This window comes from Camelus dromedarius, chromosome 15 (assembly GCF_036321535.1).
Source record: "Camelus dromedarius isolate mCamDro1 chromosome 15, mCamDro1.pat, whole genome shotgun sequence".
NCBI lineage: Eukaryota > Metazoa > Chordata > Mammalia > Artiodactyla > Camelidae > Camelus > Camelus dromedarius.
This window is the reverse complement of record NC_087450.1, coordinates 8,293,449-8,311,532: the sequence shown is the minus strand read 5'-3', so window position 1 is coordinate 8,311,532 and position 18,084 is coordinate 8,293,449. Positions and strand designations below refer to the sequence as shown.

The 18,084-nt window shown below is 35.7% G+C and overlaps 1 protein-coding gene across 22 annotated transcripts in view; it reads left to right on the top strand.

The window, feature by feature from the left end:
* LOC116151746 (coiled-coil domain-containing protein 144A-like) overlaps nucleotides 1-18,084 on the top strand; it is a 120,720-nt gene that overhangs the window by 90,755 nt on the left and 11,881 nt on the right. For 21 of the 22 annotated variants that reach the window (XM_064494326.1, XM_064494329.1, XM_064494327.1 and 18 more), the window contains 10 exons: nucleotides 678-1,418; nucleotides 3,500-3,615; nucleotides 4,104-4,274; nucleotides 6,606-6,639; nucleotides 6,909-7,050; nucleotides 9,189-9,399; nucleotides 10,591-10,774; nucleotides 11,618-11,755; nucleotides 13,185-13,697; nucleotides 14,467-14,619. In XM_064494326.1, the coding sequence (XP_064350396.1) occupies nucleotides 678-1,418; nucleotides 3,500-3,615; nucleotides 4,104-4,274; nucleotides 6,606-6,639; nucleotides 6,909-7,050; nucleotides 9,189-9,399; nucleotides 10,591-10,774; nucleotides 11,618-11,755; nucleotides 13,185-13,697; nucleotides 14,467-14,619 (2,403 nt within the window). The remainder of the gene's footprint in view (nucleotides 1-677; nucleotides 1,419-3,499; nucleotides 3,616-4,103; nucleotides 4,275-6,605; nucleotides 6,640-6,908; nucleotides 7,051-9,188; nucleotides 9,400-10,590; nucleotides 10,775-11,617; nucleotides 11,756-13,184; nucleotides 13,698-14,466; nucleotides 14,620-18,084) is intronic. The other variant, XM_064494334.1, reaches the window with a different exon arrangement.

Genomic DNA, 18,084 nt, shown 5'->3' with positions numbered 1-18,084 from the left:
GTAATCGATTTCAGAATCTACAGTCAGGGAGAGAATAGGGGTCATAGAGTCAACCCAACTGCCTAGTAAGAGAATCAGACCTTCCAGGATTGGACCTTTGCTGTTAGGGAACAAACAAAAACTTTCTAACTTATTTCATTTCAGGGTAGGAAATCGGCAAGTATTATTAAAAATTCTTTTATTCACTCTCACTAGTGAATGTTAGAGTACAATATAGCTCGGTGGATGCAGAGAATACATATTGAGATAGATCACTATCATATCGTTTGCATTAAAATTCAGGAATTTGTTCCTCTTTCTGATTGATGTTAATTGATTTTGGCTCCTAATAATTTGCAGTTTGCTTATTCTCCAGTTATTAGTCCTTTAAAAAAAAATCTTTACGTGCACTGGAGGGGCTCACTATTTAAGGTATGAGAGGTGAGATATTTTTTAGTGAGGAAATCTTTGAAATGTTAAAAATCTAATCTCTAATTCTTGCTAGATTTAACATGTGTGAATTGTTTAGTTCAAACAAACAGTGACAAAGTTAGGTTTCTGTGTTCTTGTTTTTCTCCTATTTCAAGGCTAAGGCAAGTTATGTTTCACTTCTTAGTTTGTGAGTAGCCAAACATAGATTGGTTTGTTAAATTTTATTTATTTTCTATTTTTTCTTTATCCATACTTGACTACTTAAGGATAAATGTGTTTTACAAGCGTGTACTGTGAAAGAAAAGAAATCTGAAGATCAAATCAAGCAGATTAATCTTTCACTTGTGCATCTGCAAAAAATGCCTAGAGAACCAGAAATGAATATGGAACATGACAGAAAGGACGTACCTGTATCTTCAAAACATTCTTGTATGGAGAAACATGAGGACATGTGGGTCAAACAAGGCAGATTGGACTGGAAAAATAATTCAGAATTTATCACAAAGAAGTCAAATCAGAAAATCAGTAAAATCGATGAAAAATGTAAAATCACTTTTCATCGTAAGGTAGAGTCACTATGTGACGACTCTGAACTAGATGGTGATTTAAAGGAACTACTTTCCACTGTGACAGATAATATATTTGATTGTGAGGAAAAAGATGCACCTGGAGCCTCTGTCTCTGTAGGATTCCAGGCATTCTCTGAACACAAAGAGCCCAGTCTTGAAAATGTTCTTCCATCTTATTCTAAGTCTGAGTCAACAGAGTATGGTTGCCAGTCATCTTCAAAACTTTATTTAAATGAAAATAAGTTAGATGGAAGTGATAAACCAGACACTGAACATGTTTTTAACAAAAATGAGGGGAGTTTTTATAATGATAGAGAAAATGAAGTAAGGAACCGAGTTCCATTTAAAGTGAAAGAAGACCAAGAATTTGCTACAAAAAGAATACAGACAAGGAACCAAAATACTCACTGGAAATCAGACATTGGACATGCACCTCAGGTAAGTGATACTGAAAGCCTTTTTGGTTTGTGGCTTGCCCGCTCCAGTGAGATGAAACACATAATTCAAATAAAAAATCACAATATGTTTGCTGTTTCAAATACTTATAAGAAAACCAAACCAATTCAAGACCAGCTGCAGAAGCCATTGCTTGCAGATAACTGCGGTTCTAATAACTCTAAAATCATGGACCCTGAATTAGGAAATGTGAGTTCTTCTCCATCAAATGGTAACAGAACATCCAAAGTATATCTAAAAGATTTAGGCCAAGATATGCAAAGGTTTAAGAATGAGGTAGGCATGTTACAAGTAGAATTCCTGGCTTTGGAAAAAGAAAATTCAGCTTCAGAAAGAGGTAGAGGTTCCTTTGCTGCTACTCTGTCTTATCTCTTTATCAATAATCTCTTCCATTCTGATCCATATTTGATCTGATTTTCCACTTATGAAAATAGCCTATGTATAAAACGGTGTCATCTAAATATGTAATCGTGTAGAAACAGACTATTTCTGCCATCTAAATAACAGGAATTCAGGGAAGTATTTTCCTGGGTTTTGTTCTTTAGTCAACCTAAGTCTCTGTGCCAGTCTTTCGTATGAAGTGGGAAAGTAATTCGGCTGTGTGCCACGTGACCTGAGCCAGAATAAACGCAAGTGAAATGGCTTAGGAAATATAATCTCAAGGGTTTTGTTTTTTTGTTTTAATCTATTGGCTTAAATTTAAGTTGCACTTCATAGAATGGGAAGAAAGCAGTGACTGAGAGAAGAGATATAAGCACACACTCCCACTAAAGTGATCCGTGTATTGTGCTTTAGTGAGTGCGGGCTTATCTGTCTTACTGATCACTGAAACTCAGAATTCCATCATGGCCACTTTGAGATATTCTTAAGAACAAATACATGTGCTCCCACATATTCTTGAATCACCACTTTTGGGTGTTTCTGTTGAGTCAGACACTTACATTGTATTATTTAATAAAATGTAGTAAGTTTTGACGTGTATGATTTTGTCATATAGGTAGTACGAACTCTCAGCAAAAAAAATTCAGTATTTATCTCCAAAGGAGAAAACTTCAGTTTTGAGATGCACTGAATGATCTTTCTTTTTACTTCTAGTAATAGATTTTTAAAATGTGTGTGTTCTTTTGTGTGAAGTGCAAAGAGTGTTAAAGATAGAAATCTGAAGGTATTCTCCTTTAATAGAAAAAGGAGATGACTCTGCCCCCAACTTTGCCAAAGTCACACTTTTAACTTATCTGATCAGTTTGATTAATTTATTTGGTAGCTTATTAGGTTCAGTGTTACAGAACCATATGATCTCTTTTGACACCGTAAAATGCTGGGGAATACTGCTTTAGGGAATTTGGACAAATCACTTAAACTTTCTTGGTTGTGTTCCCATTATCAGTAAACAGTGGGGCTAAAGTAGATCATTTGTTACTCCTATGCCATCGAGCTATAAAATGATCATAGTTATTGAATGTGAAATTGGGAAGCATTATTCCTTTTGCAGAATTCCACACTTACTGGCAATTCATCAGTTTCACTCTGCTCCTTTCAGTAAACTTGGGTTTATATATTTTATTAAACACCACTTTTTTGATACCCCAGGACCCAAATGAAACAAGAATTATAAAAAGTAGTGGGGAAAGGATAGCTTTAGCACAGAAAGAAGAATGTTTCCTTTCTCTTACTGAAGCACCAAGGTGTGACATCTTCTAAATCTGGCTGTTTAAAGCAAAATCTAGGTGGTAAAGACAGAAGAGGACAAATTTTATGCCTTTGTCTTTTTATTTCTTTGTCTCTGCCATTCACATGGGGAAGAGTGGATGTAAGAGCACAACACACAGAAAGTCCTTTTTGAAATTTTGGAAATTGTTTCTTTTCCTCAAAGAGAAAGAAGCAGAATTTACAAACATTTCAGTGACTTGAAATGATAAAATTAAAATAAGCACAAAAATATTTTAATCAATTGAAATCAGGGCAAACTCTGAGTCAAATGATAAAATGAATGAAAAAAATCCTTTATAATGAATAAAGTGATAATTACCCTTTGTATCAAACTTTCACTAATTTCACTAAAGGTTGAAGTAGAAGAGAACAGGAACAAAAGTAGTGAACTGAAAGGATCAGAAACCATGTGTGATGGCAGTTATTACAAAGGATTAACTCAGCAGAGGAAGAAGGGAAATTCTGATAGGTAAGCCTAGATCAGTGTTCAACAGTAGGTGAGTATTATTTTCCTGGATATTGTTCAGAATTTCTTCCCAGACTCATCTCTCTACTTGTTTCCATGTATTTTGTACTCTTCCTTCCAGGTTCCCAGGACACACCTAAATGCCATGTGCCTGATCTTTGTGCTCACATTCTAATCTCTTAAGTAGAATAATTTCCTCCTGTCTCTTTTGCTCATGACCTCCTGTTTATTTCCCCTCTTCTGTAAAGCCTTCCTTCTGCTCACTTTACTTTCCACATGTCAGCTCTTGTGTATCACATTGTATCATAATTGTGTATCTGTCTTTGAAGCAAGAATTTGTTTCCTTGCATATGGTTGGCACTTGATAACCATTTTGTGAATTAATAAATGATTGAAGATGGGTAAGAGTTGAAATTTTACAAAAAATTGTTTTTTAATTTATCAGTAGAATTATTTTTTAAAAATTAGCTTTTTTATGGATTGTTTTACAGTAGCTGTTCTGGCTCGTATATGACGGAAGTAAAGAAGAATGAAAGTGGAAAACGGACATTAAAAGCATCTGTGACTTCATGTGTATTTGCGAAGACTGCCTCACTGGCTGGTGGTGTCCTACACATGAATGACAACAGCAGTTTAAGTGAAGGAGATCAAGGTTGTGGCAGGTAAAATCTACAAATTCTTTATTTCTAGGTGAAGACGTATTAGCAGTGACTACCTTCTCTGGAAATAGAACAGCAGCATATGGTGCAAAGGCCAAGGCAAGAGAATTCTCAACAGTGTCGGAGGAACACTGCCGAAAGGCTAAGATGAGGACAAGTGCCTTTGACCAGAAGTAGTTTCAATAATATGTCCCCATGGAAGCCGGGCTGCAGTGAGTCAGTGTGAACAGCCCCTCAGAGGACATTCCCTGGGAAGGCAGGAGAGGACTGGGCGATAACTGAAGGGGAACGTGGGGCTCGTGGGGGTTCCCTTTCTTTTTTTAATGATGACATGGTAGTTTGTAGAGCATGTCTGTGGTGTTGGATGTGATTCCATAGACGTGTTTTTCAATTTCATCTTGTTTGCATTTCTGATATTAGAAAGTGTATTGATTGTACTGTGTTATCTTTAAGACATTGTAGTAAACTATTCATGTATAGTTTTATCGTAAGGGCTTATTAGTTATGAAGCGTAATATTCTTACACAATTGAATATGCAGATAATGACTTTAAAGTTACACCATTGTCAATAGATTTTTAAAAATTGTATACTCATAATAACTATACAAACACTTAGGCCATACTGAATAGGGTTTAATCATTCGTTGATGAATCTAGATTTTATAGTGTCCTTGACAGTATCATCATGAGTGGCTGTGGTTTTGTATGCTATTGTAAAATATCAGATTATAGTAACTTAATATTTGTTTAGATTCTAGGAAGAAGGAGAAAATTTTGTTTATATACAATAGAATAATAAACTATTAACAGTCTATCACAGATGATTACTTTTGGATTACTAAGTTCTAAATTAAAAAAGCCATCATGCTCCATAAGGACATGTCAAATGCATGAACAAACAGCTGAATGGATAATGAATGCCCGCTGATTAATCTTTAGCAAAAGCAGATCTTTATTAAAAGTAGATTTCCAGTATTGCCTAGGTCTAAAGTCTTTTTATTTTTAAAAAATGGGTGTTAAGATTCAGAAATTATTGTTATTTTAACATTTTTTACTGAGCCATAGTCATTTTGCAATGTGTCAAATTCCAGTGTAGAGCACAATTTTTCAATTACACATGAACATACATATATTCATTGTCACTTATTTTTTTTTGCTGTGAGCTAACATAAGATCTTATATTTCTCTGTGCTATACAGTATAATCTTGTTTATCTATTCTACATTTTGAAATCCCAGTCTGTCCCTTCCCATCCTCTGCCCCTTTGGCAACCACAAGTTTGTATTCTATGTCTATAAGTCTGTTTCTGTTTTGTATTTGTTTTGCTTTTGTTTTTAGATTCCACATATGAGTGATCTCATATGGTTTTTTTCTTTCTCTTTCTGGCTTACTTCACTTAGAATGACATTCTCTAGGAGCATCCATTTGCTACAAATGGCGTTATGTTGTCGGTTTTAATGGCTGAATAGTATTCTATTGCATAAATATACCACATCTTCTTTATCCAGTCCTCTGTTGATGAACATTTAGGCTGTCTCCATGTCTTGGCTATTGTAAATAGTGCTGCTATGAACATTGGGGTGCAGGTGTCATTTTGAAGTAGGGTTCCTTCTGGACATATGTCCCAGAAATTACTATTTATAATTATACCTAGACATAGAATAATAATAGAGATTCATTTACTACATTAGTTAAAAATACTTAAAAGTAAATATTACTTTCTTAGCATATTGTGAAATGCACGTATTGAAGCCAGATTGCCTGGGTTGGAATTCTGGGCAGACATAGGGGCTTTGACTAGTGACTTAGCCTTTCTGTGCCTCATTTTCTTCCTGGGTAAAGTACCTAATGTATTACCTACCTCCCAGGATTGTTGTGAGGATTAAAATGTCTTTAAGACATGTAAAGTTCTGATAATAATGCATAGCAGTTGCATACTAAGTCCTCAAAAAAGCTAGTATCATGGTTATTAGAAAAGGGTTTCTTTCATATAAGGAGTTAAGTAATACTTTCCAAATAGGTCTTATTGCCATAAAAGCCAGTTTTTATTGAAAAAGACAACAAGAAAATCCTGGTATATTTTTTTCCTATCAAATAATACAAGTAATGTTATGTTCTTCCTTTTCCTTTGCTTGTCTGCTTGATCTAAATTTAGTACTTTGCTAATAATATAATATACTTTCTTTTTCCTTTAATGTTACTGTTTCGTTTAATCCCTTTTATTGAAAATTATCAATGCAAAGATTTTATATAAAAAATAATAGATGTACATATTTATTGCATTTTCAATATTTAGTATTTGGCTTAAATGAATTGCTTTTTTCTTTTTTCAGGTTTTCAAAGAAAACGTCTACTGAAAAGGACCAGGTATAGTAAAATATTAATTATAAAAGTACTTTTCTGTAGTAAAAAAAATTTATAAAAGATAGAGTGGAAAAACAGAAAATCCTCCTTTGTTGTAGAGACATTTACTTAAAAATCACTTAGAAACCCTATAAAGTTAGCCTTTTGACAAAAATCAGTTCTTTTGAGAAGTGTGTTTTTGCTCTCATAAAAAGATGGATATCTATCACCTCTGTACACTGAGCATATTTTGTAACTATGTTGGAGACACTGTGAAATAGCATTATTTGTAGGTCAAAGAGCAGATGAATTCTGTGGATGGCCTCGATGACTTAACTCTGGCACCGGAGACAGCTTCCGAGGATTGCGAGTCGCTTTCCCCTGATTATAAGAACACCCTGAGGCTAATCGAACAACTTGGCCCGGAGAGTAAAGGTAGGACCCCCGTATGACTACACAGCCTTTTTAAGTATCTCGTGGTAACGTGTGCACACCTAGTACTGTCCAGGGAGCACGGATACGTTACAGTCTGCTGCGTCTCAGAAACCTGCTTTGTGTTAAAGCAGAATCAGACGTGTTGTGCGCTGCCAGCCAGGGTCTGTGACCGTTCCCACTCCATGTGCTTTCTGTTGACTCTGCTGCTCCTATGCCTTCACCCAAGGTCAGGTTATCACTACTTCCCTCCAAGAACACTGAAATCACCTCAGGACTTTTTTTCTGTGCTGTCCGCCTCCTGGAACCTTGGTCTACACCACATCCATGATTTCTAGATAGTTTCTAAAATTCAGGTCTTTGTTACCCCCTTAAAATCCAGCTACTGCTTCTCACAGTTCCATGGTTAAAGGCCACAGTCCTCTAGCTTTATCTTGTTTCCTTTTATTACCCTTCTTTCCACGAGTTTTAGAATCAGCTTGTCGGTGTAAAAAAAAAAGTCCGCTAGTGTCCTGGAAAATAGATGTAGATTATGTTGAAGCTGTAGATTAATTTGGGAAGAATTGACTTCTTAACAATATGGAATTTTTAACCCCGAACAAAGTTTATTTCTCCATTTATATAGGTCTTCCTTGATTTTCTCAGTAATATTTTAGTTTTTAGTGTCTGGGTCTTTCCGTCTTTTATGAGTTTACCTGTATTATTTTTCAGTGAGGTTATAAGTAGTGTATTTTTATTTATTTGTTTTAAAATAATATATTTTAAATTTTAGTTTCTGATGATAGAAATACAGTTTATTTCTGTATACTGACTCTGTGCCCTCCAACCTGGCTGAACCCATTTATTAGTTCTAGTAGCCTTTTTATGGATTCTCTCAGATTTTCTACATAACCAAAGGTGGTCAAGCTTTTTCTTCTTTAAACTACTGTCTTATTAAAGATAGTTCACATTTAAGACTTGCAGCCAATAAACACATTCTCTGTCACAGCTAATCAGCTCTGTCACCATTGCAACAAGAGTAGCCATAGACAGTACACAAGTTAATGGACGTGGCTGTATTTCAGTAAAACTTTATTTACCAAAGCAAGCAACCCGGCCCACAGATTGGCGTTAGCTGACTTGCATCATGTAATCATATTCCCCGCTGATTAGTGGACAGTTTTACCTCTTCATTTCCCATCTAGATGCCTTTTGGTTCTTCATTTTGCCTGATGCACTGGCTCCAGTACAGTGCTGAATAGAAGGAGTAAGAGAAGCCACTCCTGTCCAGTTCCTCACCTTCTGGGAAAAGCATTCTGTTTTTCACCGTTGCATATGGTGTCAATTGTAGGCTTAGGACAGATCTTTGTCATAGTGAAGACGTTCCCTTGGTTCCTAGTTTGCTGGAAGTTTTTATCAGGAATAGATGTTGAGGTTTGGCAAGTGCCTTCTTTTTATCCACTGACATGATCATATGGTCTCTTTTTTAGTTTGTTAATATGATGAATAACATTGATTTTTACGTGTTAAAATAGCTCTGCATTCTTGGGATACACCCTACTTGGTCACGATGAATTATCCTTTATTGTTGGATTTAATTCGCTAATGTTTTGTTTAGAATTTTTACCTCCATTTTCATGACATTAGTTTTCTTTCTTGTAATATCTTTGTCTGGTTTTGGATTCAAGGTAATGTCAGTTTTATAGAATGAGGACATATTTCTTCCTCTTCGTTTTTTGAGGAGAATTTGTGTAGAATTAGTATTAAATTTTCCTAAAATATTTGGTAGAATTCACCAGTGTAACCATTGGGACTGGAATTTTCTTTGTCCTAAGGTCTTTAAATAGAACTTTTGTTTTGGTTTTTAAGATAGAAGGCTTTTTAGCTTATTTGTTCTTTCTTAATTGAGCTTTTGTAATTTCTCTCTTTCAAGGCGTTTTACCCACTTCATCTGAATTGTCAAATTTATTTGCATAATGTTCATAATATTACTTTGTCATTCTTTTAATATCTGCAGAGCTTAGAAGAATGTCTTCCACGTTACAGATGCTCAATATCCATTTGTTCAATGTATGGATGAATGAATGTGAAAATGCACAGTCCTTTATACACAAAAATTATTCACATATTTTGTTTCTATTTTTGTTTTCTTCCTAATGCAGATTCTGATAGGTTATTGAAAATTCAGGATCCAGTTGATTCATTCAGACCAACAGAACTTAAAGAATCTGACTGTGCACTACTTAGAGGAAAAATTAAAGAAATGGAAAATAAGGTGAACTGGCTACACACAGAGCTGCTGAAAACAAGAGAAGCAAAATCACAGTTAAAACTTAAAAATGTGGAGTGGGAACAAGAGCTCTGCCACATGAGGTACTGAATTTCTTGGTTTTAAAGAAATATTTGAACTCTTTATATTTAATACTGTAGGTATGTAGGAGAAGTCTTATAATTGCTAACTTACCTTTTGGGATTTTACAGGGGAGAAAATTTCATTAATATTGTGGAATATGAGACTCTTGGAAATAACAGCAATATATGTATATATATAGATATAGATATAGATAGATAGATATCCTCATTCTATATTTCTTTAAAAAAAAATCTTTGATCCTTATCTCTCAATTGTCCTCCAGAAAGTTTATATTACTTTACATTCCCACTTGCAGAATTATGAAATGACCATTTTTCTCAAGGCAGAAACTTTAAAAAAAATTTATGCAGTTTGATTCTTAACATATGAATGGATGGCCTAAAAAGTAAAGTGGAAAGTGATTACTGGTTAGTTTATTCAGCATCTCTCTCATACAGAGATAAGATTAGTTCAAAGGTCTATGCTGAAAGCATGGATTACTCTTTATTTTTTAATTACTTACTATGGATCCTGCCTTGTACCAGAAGGGATTTAAAAATAATTTACTAGATAAATAATGTTCAACAAGTTAAGTTCAAAGTGTTGCAAAAGAAGAAACAAAAGTGTAGGGCATCAGAGAGTAGACTCCCCAGCCTCTCCTTGGATTATGCTAATTAGCGGATCTCTGTTCTGGAAAAGACGCCTGCGGATGTTACCTTCCGCTGGAGATCATGTAGGAGAGTCCCTGTAATACTTCACGAAGTTGAAATTTTATCTCTCATGAACTTATTTCTAAATAGCAGCTTCTCTTTTAACTAGTAACTAAATTCTCTGTCCCAATGAAGGAGTAATTTATGACTATGTGGGGAAAAAAGGGTAATTTTCAATTCAAACCTTACTGAATAATTGCAAAATTTCTTTCCTACACTATTGACCAGAGTTACTCTTGACTGAAACTCAGCATTATGTCTTTTCATTGCTATTTTTCAAATGTGTGTGTGTGTATGTGTATATATATATATATATATATATGTATATCTTTATGAAGAGATTGAAGTGAGGAATTTAAAATGAGAGTTAGAAATGAAAAGAAAATTGAGAACATAGAAATTCCACTAGGGTAATAAATCAGCATGTGAAGAACCAGATCATAAAATGCACTTTTTATTTTCTAACAAAATAAATTTTAAGGTAAGCATATTTCACTGCAGATTCACATTAGAACAAGAAACAAAGAAGAAGGAAAATGCTTATACATTATATGAAAAATCTAAGGATGATTTAAAAAGAAAAGAGAAACAATACAATGAGCAGGTTTACCTGAAACAACAACTTGAAATCACTGCCCGAGCACTAGAATGCAAACTGAAGAGCATAAGGAATAAACCAAATCAGGTAAATTAGTCTTAACGTGAAACTTTCAAATCTCTAACACTGCTTCATCAATATTATTTATAATATTCTTTAGAATTAATCTATATTTTCATTTAAAACAAAAGTTATCTCATCCTAAAAATGAACTATGACATTTAGAGCTTAATTTACTAATTTCTTGGTGTTCTTGGCATCTAATAGATGCTCTGTGTCTTTTCTGAATGAAGGAATGGAAGTTAAATTGAGCTTAATCATTAACATAAGGATTGACAGTTTTGGTCCATTCAACAAAGTAACCAAGTCTAATTCAAATCCATGTGTTAATTTTGGCTTTTTGAAGTTAAAATCCAGGCTAAATTGCCTTGAGACTATGATGGAACTGGTTAAATGCCTTAAAGAAATTTTCTTTCACTGGGATTTCAAAATTTGTAGATACTGACAGGCATATGCAGAATAGATAAACAAGATTATACTGTATAGCACATGGAAATATGTACAAGATCTTGTGGTAGCTCACAACAAAAAAAAGTCATAATGAATATATATATGTTCATGTACAACTGAAAAATTGTGCTCTACACTGGAATTTGACACAACATTGTAAAATGACTATAACTCAATTTAAAGTGTTAAAGAAGTTTTTCTTTCATGATACTACATCCCTTGTGTTTTTGCTCTGTGATAAATTTAGCTGTCATTTATATTAGAATTTGAGTTATTTATGTGCATTAAAGGTCCCTGTGCTTAAAAAGGCTACTTCTTTTTAACAGATTTAAAAAATTTTTTTTAAAGATTCCCCTCCTAAGCTTTTTTTGACTTTTTTTCATGGTATAAAACCCAAAACCTAATGAAATATGTCTCCAGGTTTTAGAAGAGCAAAATGAGGCTCAGAGACAACTTTCTCAAGAGCAGAATGCCAGAGTAATACAAGATGAAATCCTGGCCCATCGTCTTTCCCAACAAAAGGAGGCAGAAAAGGCTAATAAGAAAATGAATGCTGAGGTATTTTCTTTAGTCGTCTTCAAACATGTGTGTATGGATTTGTATACTTACATAGTTTAAAAACCAGTACTGTAGGTACAGAAAGTATAGAGGGTTTTAAAAGCCTATGTATGTAAATATATTTTCTGGAGTTTTCATTCCTGGTCTATTGGATAAAGCAATATTTTGAATTCAAATCCACTTGCCTGCAACAGTGACGTAGTGACATTCACAATGGCCTCATCCAAGGAGACGCTATTAATATTGTCCATAGGAATTGATGAACTTTTCATTATCTCAAAACTGTTGCTACTAACGGGAGGCATTCTAGTTTCTGGCAGTTATCTCACTCCTTTGATAGACGAATGGAGAGGTTACTTTATCATTTCCAGTGATGGTAAGGAGGAAAAAGTATAGCCAGTTCAGAAACCGCAGTTTGGGTGTCATTCTACGTGTGATAAAAAGTAATGCTCTGCTCCATGTGGTTTCCAATTTCAGTACAAGGAGCTTTCGAATATAGTGATACATATGCCGTAATCTATACTTAGTGATAATTTATTAATCAGTATTTTATTTTTAATAAAATAGTTCACTGTATTTCCCTGCTGTTTCACATCCATTACTGTTATAAACACCATGAAGAAGAAATAAAAATATTGCAGAAGCAAATAGTCTCCTGATTTTCTAAGAAGAGCTCTGTAAATTTGACCTTCTTTACCTTTAGTGTATTCACCACTACTGAAATAGAAGGCTTCTCTTGTGTTTATGTATTTATCCTAGAAAAGTAGCTTTGGTTTGGTGTAAGAGTCAGAGAGTCAGAAGCCCTGGGGAAAACCCTGCAGCTTGCTTGTGTTTTTAACCCTTTATTCCAGAATTGTCACAGCTAAATGAGTTAACTGATGTTTGTAGACATGCTTAGTACAGTGCTTAGGTTTATCATTCATCCGTAGATGTAATTATAACTCACTCTAGAAGTGTTAGGAAGGGAGAATATTTATGGAATATTCTCAGGAAAAAATTTTTTAGGAAATTTAACCTGTCCAAATATATACAGAGCTAAAGCTCTTACTTTGGGGGTAACTGTAAAGGTTAGATGTCAGATATAATTTTTAAGTGTAGTCAGATTTATTCATTTTCTATTTTAAGCCTTTTGGGTTTGTTGTATTTCAGAGAAAGGCCTTTGTGATTCTGAGCTTCTTAAACATCCTTTTGTGGTTTCTTTTTTACTTTCATGGATTCGCTGTCTTTAATTAAATGTTTGAACTTTTTTGGATTTCTGCTTGTTCAAAGTTTGAGATTTGTATCCACCTTAAGTTTTTCCAGTTGGATACCCAGAAACTGCAAACTTTTTGTTGTATAAACTTAGAGATTAGTCTTTCACTTCAAAGGAAATTATGTCAGTTTATTGCGTACAGTTCAAAGAGTAAGAGATGAGGGGTTTCACTTACAGGACACAATGGATTTTGAGCTGTCTGACCCAAAAGATAGCAGCGAGGTGCTTCCTCAGCAACTTCCTGAAGCTGAAAGTCAATTCCGTGGCCCAGAAATTGAGCTCCATCCCAGGAGAGATGCTCTTAGACCAACGACTTTGGTATTAGAATGTGTGCATAGAGACCGAGGCCAAGCCCAGTGTTCAAACAAGGAAACTGAAGCCTTCTCTCAAAGCAAACAAGGGGAAGTCAACAAATATATTGGAAAGCAGGCATTCTTGAAGGAGAAAGTATGTAAACTACAAAGTGAAAACATGTTGCTTCGACAGCAACTGGAAGTTGCTCAAAATGAAGCCAGAAGTGAAAAGACAATACTTAATATCCCAGAGCTGTTTCTGGATCACATGGGAAAACTTGAAGCCATGAGCAGACGAGTTCTGATGCTGGAGGAAGAAAACAAGGAGTTAATCAATGAATGCAGATGTTTAAAGGACAGACTGTATCAGTGTGAAATGGACAGAGCAGAAATGGAAGTAAGTACCCAGAAAGGGAACTAGTTTTCAGACTTCCTCAAAGAAAGTTCAAAGTGGTATCTGATGGAAGCTGAACGTTGAAACTAGTTGAATATAAAAAATGTGCAGGCTATAAATATATACACTGTAAAGCAGCAGTACAGAGGAACTGGAGTGCTCTGTGATGTTCGAGTTTGGCACTGGGGTCCCATTTTCACACTGAGGAGGAGCAGCCAGAGTCCTGAGTGGCAGTGAGTGGGAGGGGTGGGGGGAGCTGTAGGAGCTGCAGTCCAGGAGGCAGGGGAGGCCAGGTTGTCTCAGGTCCCCAAAGGCCATTGGAATAACCTCACTTTTATTGTGAGATGGGAGTCTATTGGAAGGATTTAAACACCAGATTGAATATGTGAAGAACTCTGAACTTAAGCCTCTAATGAGAAAGAGGGAGAATGTTCCACAGTGTGGAATTTACCACAACTCATCCCACCCACACACCCCTTTCTGTTTGAGACTTCAGTGGGGGTAAAGCTTGGCCACTTCCTGGGAGGGGCAGGGAATGGCTGGTGGGGCTGCATCCATTGTCTAAGTTAACTTACTGTCAATAAGGCAGGAGGGTCACGCCTTCTGTGTCTTTCACGAAATTCAGTCAACAGGAATGTGTGCCTATGAGGAAAAGAAGGTGAATTGATGTCTGTGGGGATAGTTCTCAAAGTCCATTTGTTTGAGTTACATATTATTAATGTAACTTAGTGATAAGGTGACTTGAAATTCAGTAACAGAGTTATCTTTTTAGGCCCATATGAGACAGCTTCAACAAGAACTGAATGACACCCGGAAGAAAGTGTCTATGTTGGAAGCATCCCTGGAGGTGACAGCACATCATCACACTAACTCAGAAAATAAGAGACGGGATGGAGAGAGGAAGTCACATCAAACTGCGAACCCAGTATGTATGAAATTCAGCACATCGGCCGTGAATGTGCAGCGCAGAGTGTTGCAGGACACAAGCTTTTCAGGGACAGCTTTCTTTTGCATCTTCATTATAATTACACTTTTATTATCTTTATAATGCACTTGTTTCTTAAACTTTGACTTTCATTCTGCCATTTCTTTATTTTTTTCTTATAATATTTACCCTTAGAGAAGTTGAGAATTATACCTCTTTCCTCACAGAAGTTAACTTTTGTTTCCTATTAAACAGTATTTTTTAGTGATCTCTCACCACAATGAGGCAAGCTAGATAAAATCAGAGGTATGATAATGTTTCGTGGAATGTTCCAGAAAATTGTCATGTCTCATCTTCACTTTTGTGAATGGATATAGAATCTGTGTGTATTTATTTCATGGATTTCAGAATACCTTGTGCAGAAAGGTCATTATACAGACCAGTTGAAGTTAGGCATTGCCTTCACTTTCTCTTCATTTTAGACATGTTGTCAAAGCTTGGAGAAGTTCAGATCACGTCTGTACACCCAAAATAGAGAAGAAAATTGTCTAGATCCTGCCTTTGGATTTTGTTTTTTAACTTTGAGATATAATTCACATATTATAGGGGGATTGCATAACTCAAGTGGTAGAGTACATGCTTAGCATACACAAGGTCCTGGGTTCGATCCCCTGTACCTCCTCTAAAAATAAATAAGTAAAACCTAATTACTTCCTTCCACCAAAAAAGAAAAAAATTCACGTATCATATAATTCGCCCATTTAGGATGCATAGTTAGTATCTCCTAGTATATTCAGAGATGTGCAGCCGTCACCACAGTCAATTTTAGAACATTCCCATCACCCCGAAAAGAAAGCCTGCATCCCTTGGCCATCACCCCCAGCACCGCAGCCCCCCATCCCCCGGCAACCACCAGTCTGATTTCTGTCTCTATAGATGTGCCTGTTCTGGGTGTTTCCCAGGAATGGAATCACATGCTGTGTGGTCCTTCATGATTAGCTTTTTTTCATTTGACAAAACATCTTCAAGGTTCATCCATGTTACGGCGCTTGTCAGTATTTCCATTTCTGTTTATTGTCAGACATTACTCGGTTGGGCTAAACTGTTTATCCATCCGTCAGTTGATGGACCTTTGGGTTGCCTCTGCTTTTTGGCTATTGCTAATAATGCTGCTGTGAACATTTCTGTCCAAGTTTTGGTGTAAACATGTTTCCATTTCTTTGGGGAACAGACTTAAGAATGGAAATGCTGTCGTATGGGTCATATGGTAACTCTTTAACCTTTTGAGGACCTGCCATACTGTTTTCCAGAGTGGCTGCACCATTTAACATTTTTATCCAAAGTGTGTAATTCTCCCAATTTCTATGCATTCCTGTCAACACTGGTCATTAGCCCTCCTGGTAGGTGTGAATTGGCATCTCATTGTGGCTTTGATTTGCGTTTTTCTGATGACTAAGAATGTTATGGATCTTTTCATGTGCTTATCCATTTGTGTATCTTTGAAGACCTGTCTGTTTAGGTTTTTGTCCATTTTAAAATTGGTTTGTCTTTTTATGATTGAATTGTAAGAGTTCTTTTTGTATCCTGGGTGCAAGTCTTTGATCAGATGTGGGATTTTCAAGTATTTCCTCCTGTTCAGGAGCTTGCCTTCTTACCTTCTTGATGGTGTATTTTGAAGAGTAGAAGTTTTTAATATTGATGAAGTTCAGTTAATACATTTCTGTCTTTTACTGCCCTAAGAAACAAGTGCCAGATCCAGTCATGAAGACACACCCCTGTGTTTTCTTCTAAGAATTTTGTAGTTTTAGCTTTTTCATTTTGAGTTACTTTCATATATATTGTATGAGGTAGAGGTCGAATTTTGTTCTTTTGCATGTGGATATCCAGTTGTCCCAGTACCATTTGTTAAAAAGACTATTATTGTCTCATTCAGTTATTTGACACTCGTATTGAAAATCAATTGACCATAATTGTGAGGGTTTCTTTAAGATTCTCAGTGGTGATGCATTGATCTATGTCTGTTCTATGCCAGTAGCAATTCAGATGTTATGAGAACTCTTTCTGAGTCTTCTTGCCTATTAGCAGTTGTTTTACATAATAAAAAGTCAGTGTCGTGGAATATCTGTAACTCTACTTCTGTGGAGATGTGCTGCTTCCTGAAGGAGCCTGTGGCCAGCTTACGCCTTGCTGACTCTGTGACATGACAGAAAGTAGGCTTGCAAAGATAAAGTCCATTCCTTCCCCCCCATTCAGGCCTTTAGTTTCTCACCCAGTGCCTCCCACTTCACTCCAGTTTCCATCAAATCATGGTCACGGGATCTGCTGACTTAGTCTGCAATATACTTCATTATGTTGCACTCATTATAATTCATAGACTCATCCATAGATTTCACTATCGAGGCAAAAGATTATGCCTGGAAGATTAATTCAACCTTCCTCTTTGGAAGCCTCTCTAATCCATCATCTTGCAGTTCACGATGAAGTCCTCTTTTGGCTTGGTTCTTGTGTGTAACACTGGTGCCGATCTTGTTCTTGGTGTAGATCCTGCATTCTCAGCTCCCTGTGTCTACTTCCTTTTACTTAAAAGGAGAGGTGCCTAGCTGTATTCTATAGCTGAATGCATAATTAATGAAATAAATATTTCATCCCATCCAAGGAAAATTTTCCAAGAGTACAGCTGTTAAACTGTTTTTTATCAGAAACAGATAACAGATTAGTAATTTGAATTTCAAAAGTTCAAAGCTGATCTGTGATATGGAGAAGCATTGTGCTACAACATAAAGCTGAGACAGTCTTATCTTCCCTTACCAAGAAGCTTTTAAGTAAAGTAAAGGAAAAATGGTATTTAACTTAAATACTGCCAAAGGACACTACATTTATGGTTCCATAATATTTTATTTTCTCTCTGAGGAAAGAAAAATGAAGAGTGAGTGCTAGATTAATAAGTTCTCAAAGCTGCCTGTCTCTTAGAATTTCAGTTAATTGGAATGAGGTAAAAAGGTTGATTTTGGTAAACTGACTATTTCTAGTTTTTCAGTTATTAGACTTCAAATCCTGTGTCTCCTTGCTTACCAGTCTTCCTTATCCTCAAAGTTGAGGGGAAACTGTGAAATACATGCTGGTTTGTAAGAAACTGTAATTGGAGGGAACTCTGAAGTACCTTTCTTCTCACTAGTTCTTAGGCCTTTCTTTATCTGCTTCTTCTCATCAGCACTTTGTCATTAATAAGTTAATCTCAACATTTGTTAACATTCCAGTTTATAGGAGACCAATTTCTACTATATTCAAGTTACATTTTTTACTGTCTTTTTTCACCCACTCTTCTGTTTATATGTTTTTGCCTAACAAACTCCCCAAAGTTCAGTGGCTTAAATAAGCACTTATTTTGTTCACAACCTACACTTAGGAAAAGTGTGGCCAAGACAGCTGGCCTCTAGTCCTCTCAGCTTCAGGTGGGGCAGCTCG